Source organism: Brassica oleracea, chromosome C3, assembly GCF_000695525.1.
Source record: "Brassica oleracea var. oleracea cultivar TO1000 chromosome C3, BOL, whole genome shotgun sequence".
Classification (NCBI taxonomy): Eukaryota; Viridiplantae; Streptophyta; class Magnoliopsida; order Brassicales; family Brassicaceae; genus Brassica; species Brassica oleracea.
In genome coordinates, this window is record NC_027750.1 from 3,902,174 (window position 1) to 3,914,031 (window position 11,858).

General features: G+C 39.2%; 3 protein-coding genes across 4 annotated transcripts; 1 reads left to right on the forward strand and 2 right to left on the reverse strand.

The window, feature by feature from the left end:
• Positions 1-1,390: 1,390 nt before the first annotated feature.
• LOC106329690 lies at positions 1,391-3,341 on the reverse strand. Its single transcript, XM_013768357.1, has 3 exons — positions 2,608-3,341; positions 1,694-2,126; positions 1,391-1,606 (listed from the first exon to the last, which is right to left on the reverse strand). Exons 1-3 carry the CDS (start codon positions 3,339-3,341, stop codon positions 1,391-1,393), a joined length of 1,383 nt encoding a protein of 460 aa, XP_013623811.1.
• Positions 3,342-4,960: 1,619 nt separating this feature from the next.
• On the reverse strand, positions 4,961-5,715 carry LOC106331883. The gene has a single exon (XM_013770316.1). The coding sequence runs from the start codon at positions 5,643-5,645 to the stop codon at positions 5,100-5,102; it is 546 nt and encodes a 181-aa protein (XP_013625770.1). The 5' UTR covers positions 5,646-5,715; the 3' UTR covers positions 4,961-5,099.
• A 389-nt stretch (positions 5,716-6,104) lies between these two features.
• LOC106335510 (sister chromatid cohesion 1 protein 4-like) lies at positions 6,105-11,711 on the forward strand. Of its 2 annotated transcripts, none has more exons than XM_013774050.1 (16): positions 6,105-6,355; positions 6,571-6,717; positions 6,808-7,069; positions 7,154-7,251; positions 7,341-7,390; positions 7,642-7,694; positions 7,909-8,008; positions 8,126-8,648; positions 8,721-9,125; positions 9,219-9,357; positions 9,661-9,797; positions 9,895-10,574; positions 10,661-10,694; positions 10,871-10,985; positions 11,059-11,188; positions 11,404-11,710. In XM_013774050.1, the coding sequence occupies exons 2-16, from the start codon at positions 6,594-6,596 to the stop codon at positions 11,500-11,502; spliced, it is 2,949 nt and encodes a 982-aa protein (XP_013629504.1). In that variant the 5' UTR covers positions 6,105-6,355; positions 6,571-6,593; the 3' UTR covers positions 11,503-11,710. The 2 variants fall into 2 exon arrangements, with proteins under 2 accessions (XP_013629504.1, XP_013629505.1); XM_013774051.1 differs by having other exon boundaries at positions 6,109-6,355; positions 6,566-6,717; positions 11,404-11,711.
• Positions 11,712-11,858: the final 147 nt, after the last annotated feature.

Genomic DNA, 11,858 nt, shown 5'->3' on the forward strand with positions numbered 1-11,858 from the left:
TATGTTTGTAAAGAAACAAAACACAGGAAAATGTTTTTCTTATGCCTTTTAACAGCTACCAGTCATGTTGTTACTAATTTTATTTTAAATGTTAAATTTTTTAATTCAAAAACTTTTTTACATGTTGTTTGGAAAAGCTCGAAGCTAAACCGACACAAAACTATATGAATCAAAATCTCAGGATACGATACAGGAACAACATGTGATGTCCTCGTATCTTGGTCATAACATCACCCCCATTCAACAAAGTTACAATAACCCTTCAAAATACCTTCAGTTATGACCAAACATTCAATGAAAGTGCATGCCGAACAAAAATATGACTCCACCATTTTGTTAATTCCTATGTAATTCTAAACTCGAGAAACATGTTCACAACCCAAACCACTATATTTTGAACTACTTTATGGGGCTAACATATTCACATATTGTATAAGTAGATGAAATTCCAACCTAAAACAATTAGTTACAAGTAGATTGGCCCTAACCATTTATATATATATCTATTAATTCTTCACCTATCTATGTGAGACTTTATTCATTAACACTCTCTCTCATGCTCAAGCATGAACAATCGTGGGAACAACATCCACAAGGTAGATCAACATCGGGTGCCTCTAATACCATGATAAATTTGGAGAAAACCTAAGTAGTGTAATAGCTTATCCCATCTTATTCTTTAGCCATATATATGCTTATTTATACAAATTATATAACTTTTCTAATAAGTTCTTACATAATAGAATAAGAAACCTAATCAATACATTAATGCTACTAATTTCTTAATAGTTATATGAAAATATATTCTAGGCGATCTCGTAATCTCCGAGATCTCCTAAAAATAGAAATCAAGATTAATTATAAAACCATCCTAATACAGTAGAATCAACTTATGGATATCAACAAATTCTTACTCGGGCAAACAAAAAAAATTAGCCATATAAGAGCAGCTCCAACGTGGGAATCTAACAAGAGTTCTTAATTTTTAACATAAAAGAAAAATTAACATAATTAAGATAGAGAACATACAAAAGTTTTAATCTAAGACATTTAAGAACCGGTTACTAACTTTATAAGACAGTGTCAATCAAACAATGTTTGAACATGTTATAATATTAATACTTTTATTTTTGTAAAAACTGTCACAGATTCTAACCGTTAAGGCGTTAATCATGCTCTAACAAATTTCTTTGCAGAATGTATCTGGAAAGATAAAAAGACATAAGATCATCATGGGATATAGTATTACAACAACAAAGTGCGTGAAGCAAGGATCACGTTGACTGAAAGAGACAAAAAGCAGAATCATGCGTGGGAGAGGGAACCAAAACAAAACTGTAAAACCAAATGCTTGAAACTACAGCAACATGATAAATGTTTTTTACTACTCTCAACCATTGTGGATGCGTAGCTTACCGAGAGCTTCAGTCAGCATCATGGTTTGTAACTGAGACGGTATTATGGGAGCTGGTGGCTGAGTTTTGTAAATCTGAGCACAAACTGTATCGTCATCCAGGTGGTCAATGTTATAGATGTGATCATCTCTAAGGACAGCTTCACTTGATGTTTGTACCGAGGGATCAACTGGTTTGGGTGGAGGGTACAACTCTGGAGCTAGAGGGCTGCTGGTGCGGACCATTGGGAAATCAACTTGGTGGGTGTTTAAAACGGGTTTGGGTGGAGGAGGGTAAACATGTGAGGAAAACTCTGGGGCTACAGGGATGCTGGTGTGGGCCATTGGGAAATCAACTTGGTGGGTGTTTAAAACGTTGTTGTGTTTCACAGGGGGTGCTTGAACGTGCCTTGAACTGTACTGATCAACTGGACTGTAATAGATTGGGTATGGCTGTGGCGGGAGTTGATACTGTAGGTGGTTTGTCTGATGGTATGTTGTGGCAGGCAATGTCATAGGTGCGGTTCCAGTAATGTAAGGCTGTCCAGTGTAAACGACATGGGTATGCTGTTGTTGAGCTTGGTTCAGATATGGTGGATACCCGGTAACTGGGACTTGAACTGGAACTGGTTTGTTTAGCTCAGCCTCGTACATGTTTGAAGATAATTTATTTTCTAAAACATGAGGACGTGTTGGTGGTTCGTGAGAAGAGATTTGGGTGACGGCACTTGAACTAAACGCGATTAGAGGACTGGCTTCTTCTTCTCTGCAAATATATACAATCGTTAGAAACACAATATAACTCAAATTCATATACTTATAATATATATGCAGCCTAAGAAGATGCTCTAACACAAGGTCCTTACACACTAGCAAACAAGACAAACTGCTGATTCCCTAGCCTATGAACTCATTCCACATTTCATGCAATATCGAAGAAGATCTATATTCATCAACAGAACCACTCCAACATCATGTTTTCTTTTTCCACATTACTTCAAGAATATCACCCATATATAAACTAGCTCTATAGTAATATGACACTCATCTCGGCATTCAGAAGAGATGCAAAGATTTAAAAGGCTATAAATATTTTAAGTTAAATCTTTTATTTTTATTTTACAATTTGAACATGAAATTTATGTATATTAATTTTTCAAAATTTGGTTTCAATAGGCTTTGTCCAGAACCGAAGTAGTTAGAGAATATAATACCTTGTCACTGATTCTACGGGAGAATATTTGACCTGAGAAATGCCCTCGCCGGACCTTTTCACCGGAGGTAAATTGCTCGAAGAAGCCGAGGATGACGTCGAGCCTAAGTTTGAACTGGTCTCCTGCGTCATAGACTCCTGTCCGTTAACATCTCCGCTATGATCTCGCCCAGTCAGCATCATCTCCGCGCTCTTTAACGCGTCTACGAACCACGTTTCAGTCTTTGGATGAGTCAGCACAGGCTTGGACTCTTCTCTTCCAAGCCAATCAGTATCCGCCACCGCTTTACACCGAGCCAGACCTCCCTGACTCGCGCCGCCGCCTTCACTCGTTTTCGAAGGGAAGAGAAACAATCTGATGCGCGTTTTCGGAGCCGATGACGGCTCGCACGTGAGATATCCGTGCTCCTCCATCATGATCTGAACGTCCTCATCCGTCGCGACGGAGATGAGCGAGTCCAGCTCCTGATCAGGGAGCTGGTACTTCACCTTGAAGTCGTAAGAGACTCCGAGCGTAGCCGCAAGGTGGCTAACGAGCGTAGCGAAGCTCGTCTCCGCGGCGTGGGGAAGGGCGACGATACGAGTATCTCCGCCGACGTAGCGCTGAGATACTATGTTACCGCCGTATCTACAAATCACCCGCAGCTTTCCATTTCTTCCGTTATTATTCGACCTCCGGGGGGAAACTTTCGTGCCTTCCGTTACGGTGGCTGAAGCGGAGTAGACGGTGGTCATGGTGGTGCAGTTATGGTGAGCAAACGCCGTCTATAAACGGTCGATTTTTTTGGTATTGAATCGGAGTAGTTTTGCTTAACTGTGACTGTGACTGTGACGTTAGCATTAACTGACTGTATCAATATGGGGAGGTACGTTGGACTATTTAACGGATGTTATTCCCGGGCGCGTAACTTTTAAACGGGTATTTTTACCGGGTCGGGTTAAGAATAATAATCCAATAGCGGATTTCTCGCGATCCATATTAGCTTCCATAAATAAATCAGTTTATAAAGTAAATCTACAAAAACATTAAAAATATAATAAGTTAGATGAAAATTACAAATTTCAAAAAAACATCTAAAATTATACACGTTTCAGATATCATATTATAGGTTGTTTTTAAAAATTCAGGCATATTTAAAAAAATTAAATGTTCTGCTTAACCTTTAATTAATGTAAAATTTTGTTTGGATATGATATTTAAAAAGATAGGGATAAGATCCGTCTCAAATCAAATCGATGTAATATTCATATTGTTATGAAGGTATGACATAGTCCAAAAAAATCCAGCCATCTCTACTTGAAGTGTCTAGAAAATTCTAGAAAAGTCTTTGCTCCACGCGACCCATGTTAGATCTGCTTGATTCGTTTTGTTTGTTTGGTTTCTAGAAATGTTAATTAATTCAATCAGAGTTACACCGATAAAAAATGGTTATATGCCAGTGTGGGATTTATACATATTTGTGGAAAGATTCGAGATTTTGATTGTATGAGGATCACGTAGCTAAGCTATGCATAGTTATTTTTCCATTGCTATGTGTTTAACTTGTTGAAATTTACCACCTGGATGATTATAATTATTGCTCATAATGGGAAATATGTGGTTCGCCACAGGTTATCTTCATTCAACACTTCGTTGCTTTTAATTGGAATAAACTTATAGTCTAATCCTGTCAGTCTTGTTGATCACTTGATCTTGTGATCTCTACCATCTACAAGGCTATATTTTGTTGCACGTTTCATGTTAATGGTCAGCAATAAATGAAAGAACATATGTTTGACAGTCAGGTCTTCCTAGTGAAGGCCAATGCCCAGGTAACAACATTTAAAACCATCTTTCATTTTGGTTTTGCAGTATTTGACTTGATATGAAACCTCCAACTTCTTCTGATTTTTTTTTGCAATGTCTTGTTTTGAAAAAAGTAGAGATTTGTTTTTCTCTTGCATTAAGGATCTTTCAAAACCTGTCATTATATCATAGCTAGATTGCATTACAACTTCTTTTGTGTACTTGTGAGATTGTTTAGTCATCAAATTGAAAAAAGTGGAATAGGAATTTTGAAGAGAGAGCTCAAGGGAGAAGCCAAGAAGCTGCAAGAAACATACCATTCAGCTGGATTTTTTGGTCAATAGATCATGGCGTAAAAGAGATTGCTTTGCATTGTGCGTTTCATTCTTTCTACTTTCAAAGTTGTTTCCTTTGTGGTTTACAGAGATAGGACATGATGTAATGACCTCGATTTTCTTCACCCAGTTAACAGTTGTGGTCTGGAGATTGTTACTAGTTTCTTAATACCAAAAAATTAAAGAGCAATATAAATCCATAGGAAACATATTATATATATGTAGTAAATCACTGACAAGAATAACAAATAGATCAACAAATGAACAAATCACAATACCACTGACAGAACACAAATCAAAAACCAACATTTGATATTGATATAGAGCTCAACAAATCTCACACAACACAAAAAAAAGAAAAGACACTAAGCTTCAAACTTGAAACGACAATGGCCATTCCTTAAGATTCTCCTCGCTCTGTACCTTACCGGTTCTCTTCATATTACTATCACCACCCTCGACATAACCGTAATACTTCAAGAAGAAACCCAACACAAGCACAACCCACTCAAGACAAAAGATCGCAACACAGAGCCCACCACAGAGCTTCAAAATCACCGCAGCATCATCCTCACGGACATAAGACTTTAAACTCCCGAGGAAGTTGGCCGTGTTGGTGAAGATGAGAACGGAGACGGACCCTTGGAATATAGCCGTGAGCACGGTGGCCACCATGTGGGCGGCGTACCACCGGTTCCTCCCGCAGGAAGCGGCGGTGCAGCCGGAGATCGCGGCGGCGATGGTGGTGGCGTGGAGGAGGATGAGGAGGAAGCCGCAGACGGAAGGGATCAGGCGGAGGGAGAGCGTGAGGAAGATGCAGCTCGAGGCGGTGCCGAGGAGGATGTAGTTGGCGAAGAGGAAGATCTTGTGGGTGTGGTAGTGAGATTCGTCGACTGATGGAGAAGAGATCAAACCCATGGTGGACTTTGAGAGTTGGTGATGGTGCTGATCAGAAGAAGAAGAGGAGAGAGAGAGAGTGAGTTGAGGATATGAGATGATCTCAAGGAGGTGTGTATTTATGTAGAAGGGAGAAAGAGAGATTCACAACGGTCGAGTTTCTAAATATGACCGTTGGATTTCGAACAGCTTGTTATTTGTCTTTTTCTAATTTTTGATTTTTTTCAGTAAGGTGGGGCCATTGGGCTGTAGATGGGCTCAAGTGTTCGATTGTTATTGGGCTTTATTATATAGTCCAATAGTTCGGCCTGGATCTTTTAAATTCAGACAAGAATGTGTTATCAGACATCTCTAACAAACATACTGTTGGGCTAAGTTGACAAAAAAACCGATGTGTTAAATCTAAAGCTAGGTAGGGTAGGACCCACTCCTGTCCTGACCATTAGGACTACGACTTTAAACTCGTGTTTCTTTTCCGCATCAGATCCCTCATTTATATCAGAAATCAACTAAAAGAGATCCAAATTTCTAAATTTTGCATACTATTGCAAATTCTCTCTCCCCCCCACGCTAAAAAGTTTCTATTTTTCTTCTCACGGGCGAGCTGGTCTTGTGTCTGATCTCTCACAAAAAAATATTCTGGTTCTACCGAATTGAGTGAAGAAGTTTCCGCGAATTAGGGTTTCCGCGAGGACCTTTGTTCAATCGAGCTTGGATTGGTGACTCCTACGGTAATTGATCTACCATTTTGCTCGTTGAAGTAATCTAGGAACTTGGACTGTCTCTGGTCCGTGGCAATTTCGAGTCTTTGCTGTCGGGTTTAGCTAATTTTTGTTCTGTTGTCGGAAAGTTGGAAACTTTCTAATTTTCTCTCACATGGATTTAGTTTTTGAAGCTCAACTTGAAATTCTAACAAGTTGGTTCCTTTATTTGGTTAAAAGGATAGGTTGGGTGTGAGGAGGAGGAGGAATGTTTTATTCGCAGTTTATATTAGCAAAGAAAGGACCACTTGGGACAATATGGATTGCTGCCCATTTGGAGAGGAAGCTTCGTAAGAATCAGGTCGCTGATACTGACATCGGTGTCTCCGTTGGTGAGTGTGTGCTCCATTACTTTTGTTCATATTAGAAGCAAAATTCACTTTCCTAATGTGACTACTACTTTCTTTCTTTTTCTGGAGCAGATTCCATTCTATTTCCGGAAGCTCCAATTGCATTGCGACTGTCTAGTCATCTTCTCCTTGGTGTGGTTCGTATATACTCAAAAAAGGTGAACTACCTCTTTGATGATTGCAGCGAGGCGTTGCTTAAGGTAAAGCAAGCTTTCCGCTCTGCTGCGGTTGACCTGCCCCCGGAAGAATCCACTGCACCGTATCACTCGATCACGTTGCCTGAGACGTTTGATCTTGATGATTTTGAGCTTCCTGACAATGAGATCTTCCAGGGGTTAGTTTATCCTATTTTAGTTTTGGTTTGATACTTGGTGCTTTTGTTGATCTGTTGTTCTTTGTTTTTTTTGTTGTCTAGCAGTAACTACGTTGATCATCATGTTAGTACAAGAGAGCAGATCACCCTTCAGGATTCCATGGATGGTGTTGTATACTCAACATCGCAATTTGGATTAGATGGTCAGTGATTTTTTCATGCTTACTTTCTTTTAGTTTATGGATAGCTATGCCTTAAATAAGAACTCTTTTTTTTTTTGGTATGTTTCCAGAGAGATTTGGTGATGGCGACACTTCTCAAGCTGCTTTGGAGCTTGAAGAGGTATTTTCGTATTTATGGAACATAGAAAGTATATATATTTACAGGTCAGTTAGGGACAATATATAGGATACCCATATAGAAAGATGAAAGCTTGTAATTTGAAGTGTCATATAGCAGTCATTTTGTTGAGCTAGGATGATGATGATGTTTTCTTTACCTAGTGAAGCTTTGCATATTTGAAATCGGAACTTCTCCTCTCTTATTATTTCATTTTGGGTATGATCTCTTCTCATCACTGTACTGTTCTGCAGGAAGTATTCCAGGGTAAAGATCTAATTGGATCAGATGATGAGGGAGTTCAAGGGTTAGTTTTTGTTCATTACCTATGCTCTACACTTCGTAGCATAATTGCATATCTGCTTTTTTTGTTTGTCCTATCCAGAGCTTGATTTTGTTGTCTTAAGAGTTCATTGTGAACCAGAACTCCGCTTCTTTGTGTCCTTTGTTTCATAATTTGAATGTGCACAATACAAATCGATTATTTTACTTATGGTAGATATTTTATTTGTTAATAATAGCACTGATCACAATGCGTATATGGATGCCGCAACACCGGGGATAAAGGATGATATGGTAGGAGCTTCTGAAGCAACTTCCAGAGATTTCAACCAAGAGCAGGTGCGTGCCATCAGATATATAATGCTCGAGAGCGTTACTAATAGCTTCTGAATAGTTCTCCTGAGTCACAGTGCTTGATTGGTTCAATATTTTTTTATGAATCTCTCTTTTCTAAAGGTTGAAGATCTTGCTATGAGGAATGAGTTCATCGAAGACGCTCAAGCTCCTCAAACCCCTGGATTAGTTGAGGTGCCAAACTCGTCTAGTATCAGAGAGAACCTGGTATCTGATGATCACATGGAGGTAGAGGAGTTGAATGCAGAAGAAGGTAGGAAGGCCTCTGATGAGCTGGATGCTAATGAGACGCATAAACGTGATGAAGACCTGCCTTCTGAATCAGAGGCTGTTCCCATGGAGGTGGATAAGTCGCTGATAGATGAAAATGCCAACGCCCAAAACGAGCCTGAGAAGGAGAGAGCAGAGCATGTACATGTTAGTACATCGCCTTGTTGTTCTCACATCACCACCGAGGTAGAGGATCCTGGTCAAGCAATCACCGAGGCAGAAACCGATGATAATAGTGTTGTAGCAGATAAGTCCGATGCTGTTCCCTCAGTCGAGTCCCCTGGAGAGCCTACAGTGAATAACGCTGAGCATTGCCTATCCCAGGAACCAAAAGATCCTGGAGAAGAGAACCAAGGTTTGTCAAATAAAATGCAAATCACTAAAACCTAATGCAATTATTCTTATAATTTTTTTTTATTTCTGCCAGATCATTTTGCCATTGCCACTGAGATCAATCAGAAAACAGATTCTAGTATACAAGGAGATGGGCAAGCGTACAGTAAACCAGATGAGCAACTGAATGAACAGTTGGTAACTGGATGTGCTGATTCTGATTTGCCTGCACCTGAAAAGGTATTAGCTGCACCTGAGACTGAGAGAGAGGGGGATGAAAATGGTTTCATGGTTGAATCCACACCAGATAAAGAAGATCCTGGCACATGCAACGAGGATGCAGGAAATAATAATAAAATTACTGGGAAAAAACGCACTTTTACTGAGAGCACCATAACAGCAGAAAGCCTGAACTCTGTTGAGTCAGTGGGGCTGATTCAGTCGAAGAGAACTGCAGATTCTGTTCCTGATGACGATGACTTGTTGTCTTCCATCTTAGGTATCAGTTCTTTTTTTCTTGTTGCTTTGTATGATGTTCTTTTATACATCTATTGCTATCTTCCTGAATCAATGGTCATTTCCCCTTTTTCAGTGGGAAAGTCATCTTTTCTGAAGATGAGGTCTACCCCTGTACTTGAAATAGCAACTACAAAACGGTCACGAGCTGCTCCTCGTTCTACTGCCACAAAGAGGAAGGTTCTAATGGATGACCCCATGGTCTTGCATGGAGAGTATGTTTATCTATCTTTGGTGTTCTTATACTTTAGCTTTTATTTCATTGCTACTGGTTACACCTTAGAGGCTCTTTTTTTAAGCTGCAACCTGCTTTGCACTTAGGTTCAAGATATCTAAAGTACTGTCTTGCCTTTGTTGGGCCTAAAATTTTTTTGGATGCTGATCGTTCCTTCACCGTTCTACAAATTGAAGTTTTGGTCTTCTTTTAGTTCTCACACTTGTAGTTTACCTTGGAGCAATTTGTATAGGTTTTTATTTGTTTTCTCATCTATATGGATCTTGTCTATTTTGCTATTTAGCGTTATACGAGAACAGCTGACGAACACTGAAGGCATACGCCGTGTGCGAAAGAAGGCACCTTGCACTGTTGCTGAAATCGTTATGCTTCAAAGGCAGGCTTTGGAGGATGGACTCTTGAAGGAGCCAATATTCACTGGTAATTTCACTAAGCAAAAACTAGACCGTTATGCACAAGTTCTCTCAATTGTTCTTGTAGCCATCACAGGTGGTAATATTTTTGAATGATTTTTCAGGTATGTCGGTGGAACTAGTCTCTCTACACAATGAGCCCTTTGATCTAAGAGGAATCACGATAATCAAGAATGATAACGAGCTTGGTGAAACAATATGTGCGTTGGAAGTTTCAAAAGAAGGCGATGGAGCTGCTGATGAAGTAAGTCTTGTAGTGGATGACGAGATCGGTCAAATGCCATCTGAGGACAAGTGCGATCATGTAGAGGATTTACAGGTGGAAGGATACCATGAAAGCCATGATGGAGGGATAGGCGGTGAAGATCATTGTGCTGATGTTCATGAAAAAAGTTGCAGTGGTGTTATTGAAATTACTGAAGGCGATGTTGATCACAACGCCGCCATTCTCAATGAGACATGTTTAAAAGGTGAAGAGGAGCTTCCACGTGAAGATAAGAAAACAGATGAATCAGCTGAAGTCAGCGAGATTGGGATAGACGATCAGACTCCATGTGATAACACAATTGGCTCTATTGAAAATGGACACGTAGAAGCTGGTGATTTGGGTTTGGAAAGTCTCAACGAACCTCTTGTGGAAGAAAATAATGATGTGGTGAATCCAGAGATTGAGCCTGATAACAACTACGAACCGCATAATGAGATGTTTAATGAGGAGGCTTATATGCAAAGTGCACCAGGTGCAGAAGCTCTTTTTGGCGATGGTTTTATAAGAGATAACTACGTAAGTTTTGTTTCATTGTGGCTTCATATTTATTCAAGTAAAGACATGCCTCTAAATTCTTCATGTGCTATTCTCTTTTGCTGTAGGAAATGGATACCATGGAAGTGGCACATGACACAGGTTCTAAACCTTTTCGAATTTGAATTTGATTTGTCCAAATTATCTGTATGTTCTTAGTTTGAGCAATGGGGCTAATACTTTGTCATCATAGCATGATTTAGATTTGTGAGATGCTGTAGTATACACATGATGTCTCAGTGGTTCTACTTATAGTTTATTTCACTCTGTGTCTTCAGGATTTTTGAACGTGGATGATGATGAAGTCGATGAAGATCATGAAGAAGACGAAGGTATGGAAGAAGGTGATGAAACTCGTCTTCTAGAGAACAGTGGATGGTCTTCTCGTACCAGGTCTGTACAGAATCATTTTTTTTCCACAGATGAGCCTGAAAGACTGAACATTCTTACTCTCTTTTCCTTATAGGGCTGTGGCGAAGTATCTCCAGAGAATATTTGATAAAGAAGCTGAGAATGGGAAGAGTGTTGTTGTAGCAGACAAACTTTTAGCTGGGAAAACCCGTAAAGAAGCATCGAGAATGTTTTTTGAAACCCTGGTATGTTCATAAAACGACCCTAAACAAAAAAAAATGCTCTGATCTTTCTCTAGATTAAAACAAACGTTAGGTGTGTGAATACTCTTGGGCTTTAATGCATCAGTCACAACTTGTCTTGCAAAGACGGAAGAATAAGTTTGATCTTTTGGTCATTATCTTCGTACACTTGTTCATCTTGTTGAATCCTTTCCTTTATTCTTTGCCGATTTTTGCAGGTTTTGAAAACAAGAGATTATATCCAAGTTGAACAAGCTAACCCCTATGAAAGCATCACCATCAAACCGCGACCAAAACTCACCAAATCCATCTTCTAGACGTAGGAGATGAGTCTTATAGTTGCAGATAGGTAGTTTGGTCCAAACCAGAAAAATATCATCCAAAAAGATCGTCCTTCTCTAAAGTTATACATTTTCCCCTTTTCTAAGGCAATGTAGTAGTGATAATAGTGTCAATGTTGTTGTAGCTAACCATCCAAGTAGCTGGAGGAGGTTGATGTTCGTCATTTATTTTACCCTTATATATATATATAACTTGATTGCGACAAAAAAAAAAAATATATATATATATATATATATATATATATATAACTTGATGTATGTGTATATACATTGCTGCCCACCATGATCATCGTCGCCAGTTTAAATTTGAGAGATGCTAATTTAATTTTCTC

Excerpts from the sequence above, each read along its gene's own strand:
- LOC106329690 (XM_013768357.1), bottom strand. The coding sequence starts at position 3,341 with ATGACCACCGTCTACTCCGCTTCAGCCACCGTAACGGAAGGCACGAAA. Across the intron at positions 2,127-2,607 it reads CCCGTAGAATCAGTGACAAG|TTCAAGTGCCGTCACCCAAA; the intron begins GTATTATATTCT and ends AATCGCGTTTAG. Across the intron at positions 1,607-1,693 it reads CCCCAGAGTTTTCCTCACAT|TTGTACCCTCCACCCAAACC; the intron begins GTTTACCCTCCT and ends CTAGCTCCAGAG.
- LOC106331883 (XM_013770316.1), bottom strand. The coding sequence starts at position 5,645 with ATGGGTTTGATCTCTTCTCCATCAGTCGACGAATCTCACTACCACACC.
- LOC106335510 (XM_013774050.1), top strand. The coding sequence starts at position 6,594 with ATGTTTTATTCGCAGTTTATATTAGCAAAGAAAGGACCACTTGGGACA. Across the intron at positions 8,009-8,125 it reads GAGATTTCAACCAAGAGCAG|GTTGAAGATCTTGCTATGAG; the intron begins GTGCGTGCCATC and ends TCTTTTCTAAAG. Across the intron at positions 8,649-8,720 it reads TCCTGGAGAAGAGAACCAAG|ATCATTTTGCCATTGCCACT; the intron begins GTTTGTCAAATA and ends TATTTCTGCCAG.